Source organism: Salarias fasciatus, chromosome 6 (assembly GCF_902148845.1).
Source record: "Salarias fasciatus chromosome 6, fSalaFa1.1, whole genome shotgun sequence".
Classification (NCBI taxonomy): domain Eukaryota; kingdom Metazoa; phylum Chordata; class Actinopteri; order Blenniiformes; family Blenniidae; genus Salarias; species Salarias fasciatus.
This window is the reverse complement of record NC_043750.1, coordinates 4,331,752-4,353,748: the sequence shown is the minus strand read 5'-3', so window position 1 is coordinate 4,353,748 and position 21,997 is coordinate 4,331,752. Positions and strand designations below refer to the sequence as shown.

The 21,997-nt window shown below is 44.7% G+C and overlaps 1 protein-coding gene across 1 annotated transcript; it reads left to right on the top strand.

The window, feature by feature from the left end:
* Positions 1 to 381: 381 nt before the first annotated feature.
* Positions 382 to 14,799, top strand: pdgfaa (platelet-derived growth factor alpha polypeptide a). The gene is made up of 6 exons (XM_030094104.1): positions 382 to 1,033; positions 1,338 to 1,434; positions 6,908 to 7,009; positions 7,185 to 7,378; positions 12,435 to 12,561; positions 14,294 to 14,799. Exons 1-6 carry the CDS (start codon positions 971 to 973, stop codon positions 14,302 to 14,304), a joined length of 594 nt encoding a protein of 197 aa, XP_029949964.1. The 5' UTR covers positions 382 to 970; the 3' UTR covers positions 14,305 to 14,799.
* Positions 14,800 to 21,997: the final 7,198 nt, after the last annotated feature.

The following is a 21,997-nucleotide window of genomic DNA, read 5'->3' as shown; positions in this document are numbered from 1 at the left end:
GTGATCACTTCGGTTTATCATCATGTTGATGTGTTAAAATGTTTTCTTTGTTATACTGAAGTCAAAGTGTCCACGTCGTCTGCTCTGTCTCAGTTACTTTCCCAACTTCTCCTGGGAACTCAGTCAGGCAGTCTTGTGTCTGCAGCAGTGAATCTCTTCTCGGCTGCACTGAGAGCTGCTGTAATGCTCCATTATGTGAAGCGCGCTCTCGGCGTGGCTCCGCGGGGACGCGCGCAGCTATATCCTGTGACTGAAAGCATCCAGACTTCATTCACCCCGGAGATCCGAGGACCGCAGGGAGCGCACATCCAACCCGTGCAGGGCTGCGGAGCGGACTGGCTGTCTGCTGTGTTTTGGGGGAGACACCGCCTGATTTTTTTTCTTTTCTTCTTTTTTCTCTCCTCATTTTCATCCCTGCATTCTGCAATTTGTGGAGATTCTACTAATATCAAATAATTTACCCCAAATAAAGTGCCAAGATATTCTAACTGCACAAATGAGTGGATCGTACTGACGACAGGATGTGGGATATCACTGGATATGTGAATTTAAGAAAGGTTTTCAGACTTCCTCCAGCACCTGTTCCTCTGGTTCCCAAACGCAGAGCAGATGGACACCGACTTGACCTCATTTAGTTTGATTTGCGGCGTTATGTTTCCAGCAACTGGACAAACGGCGGTGCAGATTTTTTTATTTTCTCAACCGTGACTTGGAAAACAGAAAATCCTTCCTCTGTCACCTGCAGTGACGAACCATTGAGCTCCGAGGAAAGACGCGCGTGGGTCAATATAAATTCCAATCAGGCTTTCAAGGATATTTGGAAGTTTTGTGCGCGCTTCCCCTGAGGTGGTGGAGGTGGTCCGTCCTCCTGAGGGATGGTTCACAGCTGCCCGGACCAGGGAGCGACAGCCCGGCTCCTTCAGTGGACCCTCGCCCCGTGCCGGTGCCTCTGCGGTGTGTCTGAGAGGAGATGAGAGCCGCGGTCTACCACCTCCTCGCCGGCTACCTTTGCCTGTTACGCGCCGCTGCAGAGGTGAGTCGCTCCATCAGATTCTGTGCTTTAGTGACTCAGTTTGAAGGAAACTCGTCCGCCACAACTTACATATCTATTATGGTAACTCTTACTGTGTTGCATGCAGCAGATTAAGTATATTCCATCTGCGTAATTACGCACGTTGCTTTTTACGCACAAATATATGTATCGTTTTAAGTCACTCTAAAGGCTGTTTCTGGATCATTTCCTGTTGGTTGTGCATTTGCAGCCCCCCTGCACACCAGTCCCACACACTCCCTTGCTTCCACTCGCGCTTAAGATGCACCGACTTTGTTTCCCGCAGGAGTCTCCGCTCCCCCGGGAGCTGCTGGAGCGCCTCTCCCGCAGCGAGATCCGCAGCATCAGCGACCTCCAGCGGCTGCTAGAGATAGACTCCGTAGGTAAAGCGCTTCATTATCCTACAGCTCTCCCACTCCCATGAGCAGGATTAGTGGTCTGTGCAGAATAAATGAGGTTATTCAGGAAATAATTCAGATTACGTGACCTCTGTGATAAGAACAGTTGACTCTGTGACACCCGCTTGAGGAATGGTTGATTCTAAATATGTTCAAGCACAAACCATTTCAAGGCAAATGCAACATGCTTACTATAGAGAGAAAGAAGGAAAGGTGGTTTAAAGAGCTGTAAAAGTTGTAAAACAGTTTTCAGCCCCTTCCTCTCCTGAGGCAAGTTATTCCACAGCTTCCTCACCTCTCAGTCCAAAAGACGAGAAACACCTGATCACCTCAGGGAGTCACTGAGAGGCAATGTGAAGTAACAACAGGAAGATAACTTTAACTGCTTTTATTGCCGATGTAAAGCGTGAGAGGTCATCTCCGATGCATGGACAGCAGGATGAGTGGAATCTGTTCAAGTCTTCACATCCGTTAGAATACCAACAGATTGGTTTCTGGGTGAGTTAATAGAAGAAGGCTTTGTGTTTTGTGTATTTTTGTTTTTCTGATGGCATGAAGCAGAAAACAGAAGTGGTTGTGGGGACCAAACGGTCGACCGGGACATTTACTTCTTGGAGAAAATGAGCAAAAACTTCAATAATCAGGGGTTGCTTCAGTCTTAATCGAAATGTCACTGATAGAAATGCACGTGTGCATGCATTCATGTGTATGCACGTGCCACCGTGCATGAACAGGAGTCCCTGGTAGCATGGCGTCAAATCGCTGGCGTGCAAATATTAAGATTCAGAGACTAAACGCCCCTCCCCGCCTCAAACGCTTCTGGACTACAGTAGTAGCTGCACGTGGTTTTCTGCACAATGAAAGACTTTTTTCTTTTTCCTGGTTTATCTCATGACAGAAAGCATCCAGTCGAGTCAGAGTCAACAAGTTATCGCCTTTTATTGTACAATAGTTGTTTATGTTTGTGTATTTATGTCAACTAAACACTGCTAGTGAAATGACAAAGAGACATGGATGGATGGATGATGGATGGATACATGTTTCATTGACAAGTAAATAGTAAACATAGCAAACATTGAATCTCTTAACCAAATTAAAGACTCTAAAAACACATACACACTACAAAAATACAGAAAAGTACCTGAAAACAAGTGAAACAAATCAGATTGGCCATCGTTTAAAGGCGGATACAAAAACTTAAAAGATGACAGAAGTGGGAACGCTGATTTAATACACTAATAAAAAGACGTAAGTAGAAGATCAGTGATGAATGTCCATGAAGGTTTAATGTCTGTTCCTGCTGCTGTCCTCCTCCCTCCTGCTGCCATACATGCTGTTATTCAGCCCGACGGCTCTGGATACAGGAAGGACCTCCCCAGTCCGCGTTCTGTGTGCCGCTAAATGAAAAAGTAAACTATCTGCTCCTCCTAAATCACTCCGCTGATGCCAGCCCTCATTATCCAGGTGATAAATCAAGAGCCGCCTGAATCGGTGAGGTGAGACGGGAGGAAATAACTGTGTGCATAAAACAGGCTTTATTGCACCGATGCTTTGACTCAGACGCCAAATTCCAGCCATGCAGCTTTTCTTTCTTCTCTCTCTCTCTCTCTCTCTCTCTCTTTTTCCTCTCCTCTCGCTCTGAACCCCTTGTTGCCTGTGAAACATGGTCGATTCATTTTTTAATGTCTGCAGGGCGCGGAGCGGTGCCACCATTAATCCTGGCATCATTGAGATGCAAATGTCGAGTGTGACGGCTCCCCGGCTCGGTGGGGGTCAAGTGGCTCACTTCATTATGCTGTTGTCATGCTGCCCATTATTGGCCTGAGAGGAGCGCAGGGCTCGCTGCGAGGCTGCTGCGTTGCCATGTATAATTCATGCTCGAATTCCTGCGTGTCAGGGCGAGAGAGGGGGAGAGAGAGGGAGATGTCGGAGGTGGACTTTGTTGTGTTTCAGAGACACATTGTGTATATAGGCAGGCACACACACACACACACACACAGTAGCGAGAGTGACGAGTTCACTCAGACAGTCGCAGAAAAGAAGCGTGAGCCTCTGAATCAAATTAAAACTCTCCTGCACGGACTTGGTTTGTGCCGGTTTCCTGGAATCGGCCTCACTCCGACACACCTTATGTTCTTTAATACTTTATGAGGACAATACATCGACTTCCAGCTGCAGCTACTCCTCACCTGACCCCAACCGGAGACCCTTCACCAAAAGAACAAACCCATCTTCCCAGTAGGAACCAGAATATTTGTCCGCTTGGTGAAATCAGGTTTGGTTTTAAACAAGTCAGAACAGACCGAATCACTTAGTGAATCTTTCAGCCTTGAATGCAAACGCAAGTCCCAGTGTAACTGCTCAATCCCGCTGTCGTTTAAAGATATTTCTTGCATTCTTGTATTTGGATAGCTTATATTTTATGTCTGCTTAAAATTGCATGAAAATGAACACTAAGAAAGACTGCTTATTTTTTATTTATTCGTTTATTGCTTATTTGCTCATCGCTTATCCGAGCCTTTGTGTCTTTGAACACTGAGAGGAAATCTGTCCACTCTGGAGAGCATTTCAGAAGAAATGCTTTGTAATTGGCGATTCTAAAAAAAAGGGGGCGTCAAATATAAGGCTTGTGGGCCAAAACCAGCTGGCAAGAGGCTCCAATCTGGACCAAGAAACCACCGAGGAAACTGTAAAAAGATTTTTTTTTTAAACAGATTTCTTGAGAATTGTGACCACAACACAAAGGCCTGAGCTGAGATGTCAGTGATGCTGCCATGAAAGAGAGCAGCTAGGAATGGACCAATCAGCTGTAGGGATGGACCAATCAGCTGTAGGGATGGACCAATCAGCTGTAGGGATGGACCAATCAGCTGTAGGGATGGACCAATCAGCTGTAGGGATGGACCAATCAGCTGTAGGAATGGACCAATCAGCTGTAGGGATGGACCAATTAGCTGAAGGGATGGACCAGTCAGGTGTCTGAAAATCCAGCCTCCACCTTGATCCTTCTCCTTTACGTCTGTTGAGCTCTGAGCTCCGTCACACCAGAGTCTGGAGGTTTTTCACACTGAACACAACAAGTAGCCCGGCGGCGGTTTGTCATGTCTGCAAAGCGAACGTTGGAAGAGGAGGAGGAAGTGTTGCTTTTGTTTTCTACATGTAAAGCTCGATCGTTTTCTGGCTCGACCGTGGTACCTGATGGGTATCGAGTGTCGGCCGATACTCAGAGTCCCAACATCAGGACTGAGAGTGGAGAAGCTGCTCACTGCTGTCAAACTAGAGCCAGAGCCCTGCTGATTGTAAAAACATCCATAATGTAACAACAAGTCATTTCATCTTATTGATCTAAAACATTTTTGGAAAGTGAATCGATTTTTCTGTCTGCTGTCTGGTGGCTGGTGAACGTAAAGGCTGAATTACGCTTACATGAGAGACGAAGTGGCTCTTCTTTCACTCCTCCTGTGAGTTTTATTTATTAATTTATTTATTATATGAAGAATTCAATCAATCAGTCAATTTATTTTTGTATAGCCCAGTATCACAACAACAGTTTCCTCAGAGGGCTTCAGGATGTTATATTGATTGGTAAAAATAAAAACAGTGAATAAGCATAATGTTAATATGTCAAATTCACAGTAACGAGACAAAACGAAGCAACCACCGCCTTAGACCCTCACATCCGGCAAGAAAAAACTCCAGAAACCCAGTGGGAAAAGAAGAAATCTTGGGGAGAACCACAGTATGGAGGGATCCCTCTCCCAGGGACGGACAGCTTTGGCAACAGCTAACATGAGACAATTCACACCGCAGTTTTGGTGTAGTAACTTGGTTCTGCAGTTTTAAGTTGGCAACAAGCAACATAAATGATAAGATAAATAGTAGGAAAGATAAACTAAATAAGCAGAGACAAAATATTACCAGTGGTGCTCTGTAAGGTTCACGTTTCCGACTGGAGTTAAAAGTTTCATAGTGTTTTTTTTTTTTTTTTTAATCCATTTACTTCCAGTAATACTGACTGTGTGAATTTCCAGGTCTTGAATGATTTTTGGACACAGATATTGAATAAACTGGAATAAACCTCGTGTAACTGAAGCTCGGAGGGAAGTGATGTAGTGAGAAGATGCAGCAACTTGTTGGATGTTTTCTGTCAGTCAGGCTGCAGCGTTCTGAGAAACGGTTGAAGGAGTGAAGATAATACAAAAACTGCATTAAATGTGAAATTAACAGGGTTTTTTAATCTTTTATGTTCGTCTGCATGAACACATAAACAAACAAGCAACTCTAATGAGAAAAACCACAAAGATTAAAACGACAATAAAAAGTCATGAATGACTTTATATTGTTAATACAGGCTACATTTTCAGTTGGAGGTCTCAAAAAAGGTTGAAAAACACTGATCTAGATGAAGCAGACATGAAGGATGGATGGAACTGTGAATGTGAAGAAGTTAGTTAAAGTCCAGGGAGACGTGAAGAGGAAGGTTTTTCTAAAGCAAGGAGTTAAAAAGACGTCCATGTTGACCTGTGGATCACACCGACACACACACACACACACACACACACACACACACACACAGTGCTCAGATGTGATGCTGTGGCTTCACAAAACAACATGTCCAACCTGCGAGTGACCTCGGCGATGCCTTGATGTGAATCTGATTTAATCTGCAGATATACGGTGCGATGCGCGCCGTGCTTCTCTCGGACATGCGGAGAACCCGATAAGCTGCTGACGCATGCAAACACACCGTAACTCAGTTAGAATAACCTGGTTAGACTCCCCGCGGCGATCAGCAGACGCTGGATTCAACGTGCCTGTAAATCCGCCCGGCGGCCTGTAAACATCCCGGTGGGACGTCCAGCTGCGACCCGCAGACGGCGACCTCCCGAGGCCTTTCTCTGAACACAGACGGAATATGGTTCAGGGTTCCATGTCAAGATTGTAACTAGAAAATTCAATTTCATTGAAAAATACAACACCGTTCATTAAAGAATCATTTCACACAAGTATTGAATTGGTAAACAAGATTGAATGAGTCAGGGAGGAGTGGGAAAAGACCAAAACATGACTTGTAATTCTATTTATTTCTATTTCAGTCCATAATTTGGCAGCATCATTATTAAATTAGTTTTAGTTTAGGAGCCACATGAAGTCCAGTCTTATCTCAAACGGGCCAGACCGGTGAACCAGTGCCAGAATAACCTTTTAAAGTTTAGAAACACTCTGAAGCAAATCAATACTAATCAGTCATGACTCTCAGTGATACGTTCAAGGTTTCTTTAATTTAATTTGTTTTTTTTACAATTTTTGTCCTCTGTAGGAAATGATTCTCAGCTCTGAAAACGTCCCTGTGTTCCAGTAAACCTTCACCCTCAGAGCCCTGCGTATGCGACTGTGCTTAGACAGCTGTCTTGAAGTGTGTGTGTGAATGTGTGTGTGTTGTTTTGTCTCCGATCAGAGAACGAAGTGATTGAGGAGACCAAACACAGCTACCACAAGGACTTCTCTCACAGCTACCCTGACCCGAAGAGGACACACACCCGGCACAGACGGAGCATCGGTGAGAAACCGCGCGCACACACACACACACACACACACACACACACACACACACACACACACACACACACACACACACACACGCATACACTCACACACACACGCATCTCTATTAAGATGCAACAACATAAACACATCCTCGATGGGAATGGCTCCCTCTCTCCACTCTCCTGCAGTGGTGGAAGAGGCTCAGCCAGCTGTGTGCAAAGTGCGGACAACAATTTATGAGATCCCCCGGAGCCAGGTGGATCCCACCGCCGCCAACTTCATCATCTGGCCTCCGTGCGTGGAGGTGAAGCGCTGCACCGGCTGCTGCAACACCAGCAACATGAGGTGCCAGGCGGCCCGGAAGCACCACCGCACCGTCAAGGTAGAACCTCCCCAACCAGCAACCTGTGAAGATCAGTGAAGCAGTGTGTCCGACTGCGACACTCGATATTTACACATCACACTTCAATAAATAGACCCGAGGTCAAAGGTTAAGAGTTCCAATTTTATTTCCCAGAATTTGACCGATACATCAAGAGGCAGACTTTTGTAGGAGAGCCTCCAAGAACAAAGCAGTAGCAACTTGTATTTGTTCAAAAATCAGCCATAACATTATGACCACTGACAGGTAGAGTTAAACACACTGGATATCTCCGCTCATTGGGTGAGATGCACCTGGCAGAAGTTTAATATCTTGTCCTCAAAGTTAATGAGTTACAAACAGTTTAGAAAAAGAAGCAGGTCTGTTCATTCGTCTGTGCCAAAAAAACAAAAACAAATAAAAACTCTTATACTAAATTATAATGAAGTAATAGCTTCATTTTCTTCATTAATCTGCAAGAAAATAGCAGATGAACGGCTAGGGGAGGAAATATGACATAAAATGACAGGAATCCTGGATTAGAGGCTAAATATCACACTTCCAAGGTATAGGACAGATTTTTTTTTTGATTTATGTGCATCATAACTCTTATGGTGCGTTCACACCGGACGCGTCGCGGGCGTCGTCGACGCTTGGGACGCCTCGAAGCTGACGCTTGTGACGCTTCAAGCACGAGGCTTGACACCAGGTGGTCACAAAGCTCGCGACGCTCTTGACGCGCGTCAGTTTATTGGCGCGCGGGAGGCTGATTTCTGTTTCCAGCTATGGCGGATCGCATCAGGAGAGCAGCTTGGATTTATTTGTTAAATAAAGCTAGACAGCATCGTCGTTGGGCACATGGGCGTCGTCTCTGGGTTCATCCCATTATTCAGTTGCGTTCTGAATTTGGGGAGTTTCACCATTTGCTCCAGGAGCTGCGTGAGGATGAGGGTCGCTTCCAGGGCTGCTTTCGTCTCTCCCGTGCCCAGTTTGACGACCGGCTGGCCCCAGTGTTGCCAACTGCCCAGTAAGAAAAGTGGCTATTGGCTGCTCTGCTCCTCTCTGCTCCGACTGCAGCAGGGGGCGCTGCTGAGACTGACTGCTTGTGAGCGCTTTGGGACGGGGAGGGGCTCACGGCAGCACCCGCTGCTCATGGGCGACAGCAGCGAGACGTCCTGTCACGTCTCCAGAGCACCAGAAAATGTCGCTGGATTTGTCGCTAGTCGCTTTGGACAAAAAAAAGTCGCCAAGAGGCTTTGGAAAGTCGCCAGATTTAGCGAGAAAGTTGGCAGCACTGGCCGGCCCGCATCGGTCCTCGGATCACTCGTAGTGACGTAGCACCGGAGGGATCGTCTCTGATTGGTTGACGCCCAGCGGCAGCGCGTCAAAAGTTCAGTTTTCTGAGCTCTCAAAAAGCGACGCTCATGATGCTCCTGACGGCGGGGATGCGCGTCGTGGGCATTGACGCTCGAAACGCTTGAAAAGTCGATGCTCCTGATGCGCCGCCCCACCGCCCGCCGCTCCACGACGCTTGTCCACCATAGACTTTGCATAGAAAAGCGCCGCTCACAACGCCCGCGACGCGTCCGGTGTGAACGCACCATTAACCAGAAATAAGCAAAAGCACAAACACAGAAATAAGCTTAACTCACCTCAGGCTGTGGGCCGTGGCAGCGTGGTATGCAGCAGATTAGTCGATTAATTTGTAATCGTAGCAAAATTGAGAAAATAAAAACATAATTATTCATGTCCTTTCAGGGCTTCTGTAGTAATGGGCCTAAAGATTCAGCAATTCTGTACATTAAAAATGTAATAGAACAAAACTTTGACCAGAATTTCTCCTGAAATGCATTTTTTAGAAATTCCACAGATGGGAGCTCATGGATCTCTCAGCTCAGGCCTCTCAGTGTGTTGTGTTGTGTTGTGTTGTGTTGTGTTGTGTTGTGTTGTGTTGTGTCTGCTGCTCTTCCATAATTTATTCCTAAAAAATAAATGTTTTCTTTGCAATTTTTACAATTTGCTTGAAGGTTTGGCTGGACTGGAGCCTCTAATTTGAAGGCATGAAATAAAAAACAAAGAGGCATTTGAAGGAGGAGAAAGCTGTTGGCACATCCACGCTGAGCCTGAACGCCGATCGTCACTCTGCAAACATCTTGTTAAAGACGTCTTTTATTTGTCTTCTAGTGGCCCCGGCCCTGCACACACAAAACTAATGATGGCACTGGCCGTGTAAACACACTGCCACTTACCGGAGCCGTACACACTGCAGATGCCAGAAACAATTACTCTCCGCGGCTGAGCCATTGTGTGAGTGTGTGAGTTGATTGAGAGTCTGGCGGCGAGCTGCTTCGGGAACATAATGGCTTCCTTTTGATCTCTTCCAGAGCTGGAAATAAGACTCAGTAAACTCCAACTGCTTCACAGTCACACGCTGCCAACTGGGAGCGCACCCAAGTCTGTGTGTGTGTGTGTGTGTGTGTGTGTGTGTGTGTGTGAGTGAGAGAGAGAGAGAGAGAGAGACTGAGTGAAAGATTTAAGTGTAAAATGTGTGTTTTAGTACATTTTTATAGTAACACTAAACCTAAAATATCCTGAGTATGTTTCATGTTAATCATAACAGCTGATAAATGCCTCTGGGCCGAACAGAAGCGGGCGTCCGGGAGGGACGGGGTGGGAAATGAGTGTAGTGAAAGTAGGCATTAATGTGTGTAGCCAGAGGTCCAGAGGATCAGAGGGTTAGTTCGACTCTCTGCGCTTTGACCTGCTGAGGCCCGGAGTGAGATGAAAGGACTCGTCCTTCGTCTGCTTCACAGAGGAAATCAAAAATAAAGTCACTCACATGTGCGGAGATTCAGCTCCCAGAGGCAAAAAGGTCACGGCTGCGACTGCGCCGATTCACGGGCCGTAGGGCGGCTGGCAGCGCCGAGGTGGAGGGGATCCGTCCACATGTGGGGAGAGTGGAGAAAAATAAACAACATTGCAAACCGCACAGACTCCGCTTGAATGAAACGTGCAAAAAGTAATAATACGCATGGAATTTTGAGAACACAGTCTTTAAGAGCACGGACCAGAACTGACTGAAAGATCGCCGGGTTTGTTGGATTACTGGTGATTTGACGGTGTGTGAAACATTGGATCTGAAGTCAACGCTGCCTCCTGTGCTAACAGTAAATGCCAGACTATTGGTTTGGTACCTCTGAAAGTTAAAAATGAGCTCCTGTTGGAGGATTCTGGCCACAGAGAGTCTGAACAGGCCTGTGCCGCCACTCTGACTTCTTCTGTGTCTGGATGAGGGACAGGCTGGACGCTGGAGTCACTCACCGCAACACTTTTGGTACAAAAAATTGGGCAGAAGCTGTTTATCCAGCTTGCAAATGGAAGTGGTATCATTTTTAATGGCGGTGCAGTGGTTAGTGCTCACAGTGAAGAAGGCTGTGGGTTCGAGTCAAACCCTGGGGTTTTCATTTTCCTGCCCAAGTCCAAGAGCTACACCGCCATTAGGTGAGAATGTGAGCTTGTCTGTCTTTGTGATGGGCTGGTGAGCTCCACGGTGGACTCTGCCTTCGCCGAGAGTTTCCTGGAATCGTCTCCAGCGCCGTGAATCCCTGAACAGGATAAGAAGTGATGGTGGATGGAGATGATACTTTCTGTTTGTCGGTTTACACAGTAGATCGGTTGTTAAGTTTATGGTTCAGTATGATTGACACACCCTCATCCCTCTGTAGGATTTTCATCCCTGCATTCCAGTGAGGTGGTGAAGAAAGCTGTAAGCACCTCTGAGTCGTGATTTAGACGGAGCTTTGAGGCGTCATTTCTCACTCTTTTACTTATCGTGAGACTTTCTAAAGTGCATTAAGCAGCTCAGGTCCTCACCTGAGCTGAACCTCTCTGTCCGTTGGTTCAGCTGTCTCTGGTTATGTTTGGACCTGAAGCAGACAGACAGACTTGGATCCCCACCAGCTGGCTCCACATCAGGGATGTGGGCATGCATTTCATCTGTGTGTGTTTGTGTCGCTGGCATTGTGAATTTACAGCATGTTTGGTTTCTCCCGCCGCACAAAAAAAGACCTATTGCTGTTTCAACAGCTGGGCACGGACTTTCAGCGCTGGCAGTGAGCGTAACGTCTGTTGACACAAAACAGAAAATGCATCACTCGGTCTCCGTAAAACCAAAACCTCCTGTCAGAGTTAATGCTGGTTCCACGCAGCCCGGCGAGCGCAGGCACACCCGCGTGTTTACACAGGTACGGAGGAGGCACTTCGCTCTGCTCCCCGAAACCTCTGATTTATGTTGATTCCTCTGCTGAAAGTTCTGGCCGTGAGGGACGATGCGCCTCGTACGATGATGAGGCTGATGTCAAACTACAAACATTTAATGCAGCATGTCAGCTCACTCACATACCGCAAAAACTCAAACTGACCCAGCTTCTTTAGACGTCTTTTTTCATCAAAACGTTTCATTCCACTTCGGCTGAGATTTATTCACTTCAAAAGGTAGATTTCCAGAATCCAGAGGGGCTTGAGTTCAGACAAACATCAGGTACTTTTAACTTCAAATAGGAGAAAAAATGTCAATAGAAAAAGTGAAAATCGTCTCGATTTCAGATCCATTGTTTTCAGTTGTGTTTTTTCCAAGGAGAAGAAACGAGAGTGCTTTTAAAAAAAGTTCCAATTAGGGAGCACTTTTCAACAGTTTTGTGTTTTCAGCGGCTTCCAGCATCGTGATGCTCAAAATGTGACAAGAACTGACATGCTGGGGTTTTATTGGAGCCGTATTGAGAAACGACAGACTCTGAGGTCCCCTGAAGATTAAGAGATTATTTAGCAAACAAAAAAAAGTCATTGCTCACAGGCGACACGTTGCTCAGTGAGATGAAACATAAACCAAAATCTGACTGCGTTCGTGCTTCAAACGTCTCCCTGACCCTCTTGCTTTGAAGTATCTGCTCCTCGGGAAGTAAAGTTACTACTCGTGGGTGAAGTCATGTAAAACGCATAACCTGATATCGTCAGCTGAAGTCAAGGCGGAAACACACGCTGTCTAATCCGCTGCTCTCTCTCTCTCTCTCTCTCCCAGGTGGCGAAGGTGGAGTACGTGCGGCGCCGGCCCAAGCTGAGGGAGGTGCAGGTGAAGCTGGAGGACCACTTGGAGTGCATGTGCACCAACAGGCGCCACGTCAGCCCCAACGCCAACACAGACAACGGTGAGAGCGCGGCTGTGCGTCGGTGTGTGTTTCACGTGTGAAAGCTTCTGCTGGCTGAGTGTGTCGACCAACGCCGGCACGACTGATAAGAGACCTGAGGTATTTATTGTGCTTTTCCTCTCTGCCTCGGGGCAGCTCCGCCCCCCACGGCCCTCCACCCTCCGACACACTCGAGTGGCACAAACGTCCCGGCTCCTTCTGTAGTGAGACTCCACTGATGGAGAAAGATTCAGTATTTTGAGGAAATGCTGAGTGAAAGATGGTTAATTTGTCCACGAACATTAATATTAGTCTCCAACATGGTGCAGTGGAAGTGTTGAGGTGAAGCCATCTGCCAGGTGAAAGGTCACAAGGTCACTCTGAGCAGGAACTGTCTGACTTCCTGTTGACTTCCTGCTTATGACCTGCTGCTCACCCCGACCTCAGCTTCATTCAACACTTTATACTGTTGCCCCCTTTAACAACTACAAGCCTTCAAATAACTTTGATGGCTTCATGTTCTCCTGAAACCTGCTGGTGGTTTTTACGTTTGTCCCTGATCCACAGCTGGTCTGTCACACGTTTTTTTAACCTCACACACTCATCTGTACTTCATATCTTCATGGGGGGGCATCTAGGGACAAATCTGTTTGAAGAGAGTCCTGACAGGCAGAGCACGAACGCACAGAGCATGGATGCACATTCTGATATCAGAATAATGAAAAAGCTGCGATATAATGTGCAGTCCCAACATTTACGGCACATCTGGGTCAGAAATTCATTTCCTCAGAACGTCAGATTTTTCTTAATTCAACTGACCATCTAAGAAACTCATTAGGATTTAACTAAAATTTAAAAGCACGTATGCAGCTTTATTTGTAATCGTTGTTACTTTCTGACAGAGTTTCTGTGTGCAACATGGTCCTGATTTATTCTTCAGGTTATAAAATAAACTGACTTTTGGGTAGAAGAACCCACCTGGTCTGGAATCAGTCGGGAGTGAAGGATGAATTTGTTGTCATTCTGATGAAATCTATTTGTTTGTATGGACAGTTAGTGATTAAATAAATGGAAAACCTGTCAACATATGTTTGAGGGAACGAGCATGACTTTACTCCCTGATAACAAACGAGCAGGACAGTGACGATATCATTTACACCTGCCTTCACAGAAACACTCCAGAGATGTTCGCAGAGGAAATAGCTGCCGGCTTGTGTCACGCTCGTCACGTCGGTGAACATCACCGTTACTTTCTTTTACCGCAAATTACCATCAGTGTACCTGATAACCTTAAGACTGATTCACCCATTAAAAAAAAATGGATTACCGTAATAGGAAAGGGAGAACTGCATCAAACGTTTTCAGGAGAAAAAGAAAACCTTAAGCTGCGTTTTGAGTGTCTGTTGATACGAGAACGGTGCTTAGAGTCACTGAAAACTCAACTTTTTTGAGAACGGATCCCAAGGTGGGACTTTTAGAAAAAACCTCTGACTCCGTCTCCATGGAAACAGAGGAAACACAGACGTATCGATTAATTTCGAAAACCGAGCAAACGAACATTGTTTTCAAAACGTCGTGTAAATGCAAAACTTTCCTGAAACGATGCTTTTCCGCTTGTCTGGGCCCGAGGTGTGGTTCACGGCTCCAGAAGGCTCACACTGATCCAGGGTCGGGGGTTTGTGTGTGAACAGAGGCTCTGTTGGGGACAGAAGGGTGTGTTTGTGTGATTCAGCGTGGACTTCTGTGTCGACAGGCGTCAGGTGAGGAGCGACCGCCGGATGACGGAGAGCGGATCTCAGCACGCCATGTCGGAGGGGTTTGACGGAGGACGACCGGCTCTCCTGGACCTCGGCTCTACTTTGAGACGCTGAACGTTGAAAAGCGTCAAACTGAAAGTGACGATTCCTCGGCGGAGAAAAGACGTGATTTGGATCCCCGGTGGCGGCGGAAGAGCCGAGGGGGGGCCGCTCGGACGCTGAAGGACTTCCTGTCTGCGCCCCGCTCCTTCTCCGGGAATAAACCGCTCAGAGGATCAGATTATAAACTGAAATGAATCCTTTCTAGAAACAGTGACCGGGATTAGGTTTTTTTTTTTTTTTGTACTCCAAGATTTACTCTTCCTCAGCAAAACACTCGCACACATGCACGTATATCCTCTTATTTTTGTAACCACTCATTTTCTATTGCTGTCTGTTTCTATCTCTGGTGTGTATCCGCATAAAGAACTGAGGGGGTGAAGGATCCTCCTGACTTGTTACTGATACTAATAAAATATTTATATGAAAACAGGAAGCCGGCGTGCTGATGAGTCGACAGGTTCCTCACAGGAAGCCGCTGCAGCGACTGCAGGATCCAAGAATGTGTTCAGAGCAAAGAGGAAGCAGAGTGTGTTTGACAGGGAGATTATCTGGAGGATCATGATGCCGGAGCTAAAACCCCGGAGAATTTGTAACTGAGAGCAGAACACACACATACACACACACACACACGTTTGTCTTTCTATAGTTGTGAGAACACTGAGTGACATAATGCATTTCCGAGCTCCTTACCCTAAACTTAACCATCAAAAACGAACGCCTAACCCCAACCCTGAGCCTGACCTCAGCCGAATTCTAACCTGAACCCAAAAATCAAGTTCACCGTTCAAAAAGGTCATTTTTGTGAGGACTGGGCAAAAATGTTCTCGCAATGTAAAATGACCTCGGACGTGTTCTGCCAGGACCTGGTAAAGACGTGTGTGTGAGTGTGTGTGTCGGATCCATAGCAGGCTTTTCAGAAAGGAAGGTTTAAAGATGAACTCGTCCCCTGTATGAAGGAGAAAGTGACTCCATATCAGTCTCATCACAGTTCTCTGCTCTCTCTCATTGTTTCATCCACCAAAATTACACATTACAATTATTAGTCAAATATTACTTTTATAATAAAACCACATATATTTTAATATTGCTGATATCATATTTTAAAAACATGAATAAGTCCGCTGGGGTTCTCCTCTTCTAACTGGATTATCCCCATTGAAAAGGGATATTCTATTGAAAGATGAGGAACAGTAGAGTTCAGGACAGCTGGCGGATCTGCCTTCGTGCTGTTTCTGGATTTCTACAAGCATTTCTTGTAGCTCTAAGCTTAAAAATGAACACAAACCCAGTTATTTCTGATTGCCAGGGCATTCACCATTGTTCTGTTTGATCAATATTTTCTCCAACGCAGTAACTTCTTAACTTCTCCAGTTTTTCCTTCAAGCTACACATTGAGCATTTTGGTTGAATTGCAACCAGCTGCCCAAACAGAGCATCCAGCTCTAAAAGCGCAGATGTTGTGGTGATTTCGGTTTTGAACCGTGCCAAAGGAAAACGTTGGTAGCGAGCAGCTTTCTTCTGTTTGCAGTTTTCACTTCGGAAGCTTAACTGCTTTGTTTTATTCTGCTGTTTCTCACAGAATATCTTTTAGAAATCCCGACTGGATTGTGTTGTGCGCAGCACCTTATTAGTAAACAGCCAGAATGTGGGGAGAACTGTGGCGGTTGTGATGGCTGTGGTCAAGACATGATGGTATTTCTTCTCCCGTCCAAACCTGAGGCGCTGAGCCGAGGCCCGTTCCAAACCCCGCTGGCGTCCCGAAAAACCTCGTCTCTGGACGGCTGCCCCGCCGCCTCAAACGGCTCTCGGCGTCTCCGACGTCCGGCACTTCATCGTGACATAACCTACAACCAGAGCAGCAAACAACTGTTTGCCGGTGGAGCGGCGCAGACAGAGGGGAGGCTTCATGGTGACTTTACATAACTCAGGCTGCTGACACATCGCTCCTGCGGGAGCCGGCGCAAACCACGTGTAGACGCCGGCCATCAGTGAAACCAGAGCAGCCCGTTGGTGTAAATACATAAATGTCATAATTGAGAGGCTCTCTGTGAACGGCACAAAGACGGCACTGTGCGAAAACTGCGTTTGTGGAAAGAAAAACCCCAGCTGGTTAAGTCGGCAGCGGCAGATGGACGAGCCGCAGCCCCATCCGCCGACTTCACAGGATTCAGCCCCATGGTAATTTCTACAACAGCAAGAAGCATTGTATGGATATAAAGAGCTGCTTGTTTGTCAGAAGGAAACGCAGAGACAGAGGAGGCAGATGGGGATGAGGCCATGCAGCGAGGCCTGGACGGTGATAGGAAGGAAACGACGGTAGAGGTGCACCGGAGTGTTGTCTCCGAAAAATGTCTCCGAAATTAAAATGTTAAAATGTTGTTTGATGGGGCCTCAGTCAGTGGAATATGCTTTGAAGAGATTTAGAGCTTGAGGATTCCCTCAGCAACCAGTAAAGCAGTAATGGCTAATAATGTAAAAAAAAAAAAAAAAACAATAATTGAAGCATTGTAATAATTATCGCCTTTTAAATGTAATAAAACCATTAATGTAATAATAAAGTCATTTTTTACAAACTAAGTTTAGAGACAACGTTGTATAGTATGTGTCCTAAATGAATGAGAATACCTATTTTGATATATCAGCCGCAAAACAAACCTTCATGAAATATTTGATTTCTATGAACTGCAGTCCTATTTATGTATTATTATAATATTGTCTTTTTAAAAATATATATGTATATTTTTGATGTTCTTGTAATTCAGTAACTCACGGGATAATTGGCAAAATATTATGACGATAATGGATCCACAGTCCTGTTAAATCATTGACTTTATTACATTTAGAAGGGAAAGACTTCATAGATTATTGATTGTTACTTGCCTCAGTTTTAAAACAATGAAAATTTTCAGTACTTTTTTCAGGGGTCAGGATTGAGGTTAGGCACTTGGTTGTGATAGTTAAGTTCAGTAAAGCGGGTTAGTAAATGCATTAAGTCAAACAATGGGCCCAACAAGTAATGCTGTGCAAACTTTGCTTGAGTGTGTACGTGCAAGCCTGTGTGTGCGGATGTGTGTGCGGCGACAGTGAGTTTGTGTGTGAGAAGCCGAGAGAGAAACTCCATCACTTTAAAGCTCGGTAAGCAGATTAGCAGCAGGCTAGTTAAAATACTCAACGCTCCGCAGGTCGACCACAACCTGATATGAGCTGATGGAGTTCAGATACAGATCTCTGGTCACATTTCCAAACCCCTGTACTGCAGCACGTCACCATTAAGAAGTTAAAATTAGATGTGTTGAGAACTTGTACTCAGTCAGATATGAACTGGTACTGGGTATTTCTTGGCCTCATGTTTTCTTCTCACCAGAGTCTGTTTAAAGCCAGCTGAATTATGCATTTGGCTTGTCTGCACATCAGTCCCATTCTCATTTCATCACATAAAATTCATCATGTTTTCACTCAAAAAAATGCACTGAGTCTGTGCTGATCATCCAAAGACATTTCTTTACGGTTTGATTTTTAAGATAATTTGCTGCAGGAATACTCTGAAAATACCCCAAACCTCCCTGTACAAACAGCATATGAGTGTAAAGGAGGGTAAATCAAGGACTGGGGTAACCCAAGGACACATATCTGGCTGAAGCAGGTTGTTAACGTAAACCCTGAAGGATAAATGAATCGATTAATGGACAAGAACCCAACTAACTTTGAACGGGTGATTGAGGGGTGGCCATCAAACGAGCAAGACTTACAACAGTGGCAACAACAGAAATAACAAGACTATCAAGCAATGAGTAAAAACATGTAAAAGTTGAAGGTCAAATCAATGAGGTGGCTCAACAATAGTGTTGTCACATTCAAGTCTTGGTCTAGGGAGTAGTCACAAGACTACGTTTTCCTGATTTTAGGCAAGACCAAAATCATGGTCCTTTTAAGTCTTGGCCTTGGTCTCGACTTGCTCTGAGCCCCCTAACATTTAGTCTTCTCCTGGTCTTGGGAAGCAATATTATCAGCCTTGACTTGGTCTCATCCACCTAAAGTCTTGGTCTTATCTTGTGATACTCTGGTCTTGGTCTTGATTTGGTCTCAGCCCCTGAAGAGCTGCTACTTTTACCGTCTCCTCTCCTGGAATTCAAATTTCATTTATTGCAAAGCAAGTTCAAGTGTTTGTGGTTGTATTTCTATCAAGAGCAAATCTCAGCGCTATCCTGACAATTGTGCTCACAGACTTATTTACATTTTTTTATTCCAGATCAAAATATTCGGTCATTTGTCATCAAAAAAAAAAAAAAGTCGTATTATTGATGTGAGGTCCTTAAGACAATATTTCAATTTTTTAGTTCTACATATGTAAACTAAAAATAAAAGTGTCCCACCATGTATACTTCATTTTTGCCATCTCCAAAACAGGCTAATTTAAAATGTTCAAAATGTCCATTCTGACTTGCCAGTGTCAGAAGCCGAACTATGTAACTTTCATGACCTTGACATCCACTTTATTATATGCCAAAATATTTCATCCGAGTTTCCACTTTGGGAAATGCTGTCCACCTACAAAATTTCAAAAAAATCTAAGAGATGTCTCCATCCATGTTTTGGGTTCTCGAAGCTGATGTTCTCAATTGGCAGCTCTTAAAGTCTTCATCTTGTCCTGGTTCTGGGATGATCTGGTCTTGGTCTCGACTCGGTCTTGGGTTAGGTGGTCTTGACTTACAAGACTCTGAACAGTGTCCAAGAGTTTAATGTGTGAAGGTGGAAACTGTGTCTGAGAGCTGGAATCATACACGGTACAAATTGTGGTGGGAATAAAGATGAGAAACACATGGGATGAGTTTTGTATCTATTAAGTGACCAGTTGTGTGAACAACAGTATATTATTCACACTTATCAGGTCTGAGTCACTTATCTGCATATGAGAAATGTAATTTCAATATCGTTGTCACAGAAATAACTTCCTGAACTGATACAGTTTACCATTTATATCAAACATGACTACGCTTACTATACTAGACTATAAGCCTTTTGTTTTCTCTCCCTCTGCTTGGTTTTCTTTCGTTGTCCAACATGTCTGCCTCCCACCGCCAGGCTTGTTCTCACTGTTCAGTACGCTGGAGACGGAGATCCCGGCTGTGGTTTGGCATCCGACAGTAGGACTGAGATTTACTGCCGTGTGGCCAGAGCCGATGTTTTGTTGCGGATGTTTCATTTCCAGTGAACAGAAATGTGAGTGACTCATGTTCAAAATGAAAAATGAGATTAAGAGAGTCAGAAATGCATCCATTCATCTTTTATACTGCTTTAATCAGTGACTGGATGAATTCGAGCTACGTCAGGGAGGGAGGGAGTCGAACACTTATATTCACACCAACAAGCACTTTGTACCCATCAGTATCCTCGTTTCTCTGTGCATCTTCTTGATCTATAAAGTCTACACACCAAATTAGTTTATTTTGAGGTAAACTTTCCATCTTTGCCAGGCTCTTCTCAGGATAAGGACTTCACTATAGACACACCCAGAGGCTCACATCATCGACATATACTGAAACTGATTGAAGAAGTGGCTGGCACATCTTTTGTGGTGAAGTTTAAATGAGAAGGTCACAGTTCATGGTTAGTTTCTTCAGGTGCTTGACTTCCCTCCTCCTGTCTGATTGCTGCTTAATGTGTTTCACCTGTGTCTGGGTGTGTGATCGCGTTCGCCTGCTGGGTTTGGTATAAACTGGGCGTCTTCGATCTGTTCAGGTCAACAGTTGGCCTGTGTTTCAGTGCTGGTTGTGCTCAGTGATCCTTTGTTAAAGAGATTGTTCACAGTGTCTTTATCAGATGTGTTAAGATTAACTTGAATTCAAAAACATCTTTTACATTTTGCATAAAGCAGTGTTTTGTGTTCTGTCCTAATCCCAAACAATCATAGCTTTATGCTTTGCGTTGCAGGAATAAGCATGTTAACTCTCAGTCTCTGGAGATCAGGTTGTCTTCATCTTCACTCTTTCCCTTCAGACTTTGCCCAAAAAATATTTAATTCTTCAGGTTACAGTGCTTCATACAACAGATGACTTTTTGTCTGCATTATTTCTTTCTTCTATAATTTTGAGAAAAGAGGAAAATATCCATTGGATAAAACTACAATTATTTTATTTGAAAAGAATGTATTGTCAGCATGAAGGAAATGGATGATAAAATGTAAACAGTAAGTCAGGAATTCTCAACCTTTTTGACCTCAGGGTCCAGTTTTCCTCGGTACAAACTGATCCGCGGTGTTTGATTTCAACTGATCCCAGTCGTGGTTTGATTTCTGTTCAATAAGTAAATCAAGTCTGCTTCCAGGTTAACAAGCTAAAACCTTGGTAAATGATAATCTGTGATCATCTCAAAGACTTTTCTTTATGGGTGGTAAACCTGCACATACACAGGGCTTCTCAGTCCTGGTCTGGTGTCCTGCAGGTTTTCGGTTTCTCCCAGTTGTAACACACCTGAGTGCAATGAGGGCTCGTAAATCCAGTGGTCTATTGTGTTTACCATTTGCCTGGATCCTTGGAAATCTGAGTCCAAAAATGGACAGCTCTGAGAACTTTGAGTTCCAGTGCATAGACAGTATGGCACATTAATATAGTCAAATCAAATCAAACTTTATTTGTTTAGCACTTTTTCTTGATAATAAAAACAACGCAAAATGCTGATCAATAAAAAACAGTAATAAAAACAAAAGAATAAAAACCAAACTATGTTTTATGAAATATGTTAACAGAGCACAAAAATACTGTTAGAAGAGAATGAAGCCTGCACAGCAAATTTTCCAGTGTTGAATTAACTCTGAAAGTGTTAAGAGTGGTCTCATATATACACTGTTGTAGTGTTAAATGTAAGTGTTAAAATATACACTTCAAAGTGTTCATTCTAAGAATTAACACTGTATAGAGTTAAATAGGAACACTGGTCAACAGAGAGGAATGTTAATATAACTCTACAGAGTGTCAGCATTAGAAAATTAACACTGGTCAGTGTTGAGATTTTAACATTTTAACTGTGAGCAGGTCTTCTCTGGAAACTGGTTTCTGCCCACAGTTTAACAACAAATGAAGCACATGAGGCGACTCGGTCACTCTGAACTGTTCAAACATGGATGATTGAGGCCTGTGTCTCTTATTTGGACGAGTGACCTTTCACCCATCGTCATTTGGGATCACCTCCATCCAGAGTTAGGTGAAGTACAGAAGATGAATGTGGTTGTCAAGTGTGTCCGTCAGTGACCATGTCTGCCTTATTAAATGCTGCGAAGAGAGTTACTCTCTGGTCGAGTTATGGTGCTTTGAGTTGCCTCCTGCCTGAACAAATGAGAAAAGTTGCAGGATTTCATCATTTTCGTGTGCAGGAAAACACGCCAGTGGTTTTGACCTTGAGTTTGTTCCCATGTGAAGAAGTGGCGCCGCGCTGCGGTGTGATAAAACAAATAGCTGCTCGCTACCATCCCATCTCCCCCCTGATGTCCAGTTCTCCTCCACTTTCTGCCTCACTGCTTGACTTCATCACAACTTTTTTCTTTTTAAGCTCTTTTCAAAAGCTGTCCTGCTGACAACCACTCAGCTAAATAAGCCCCCCTT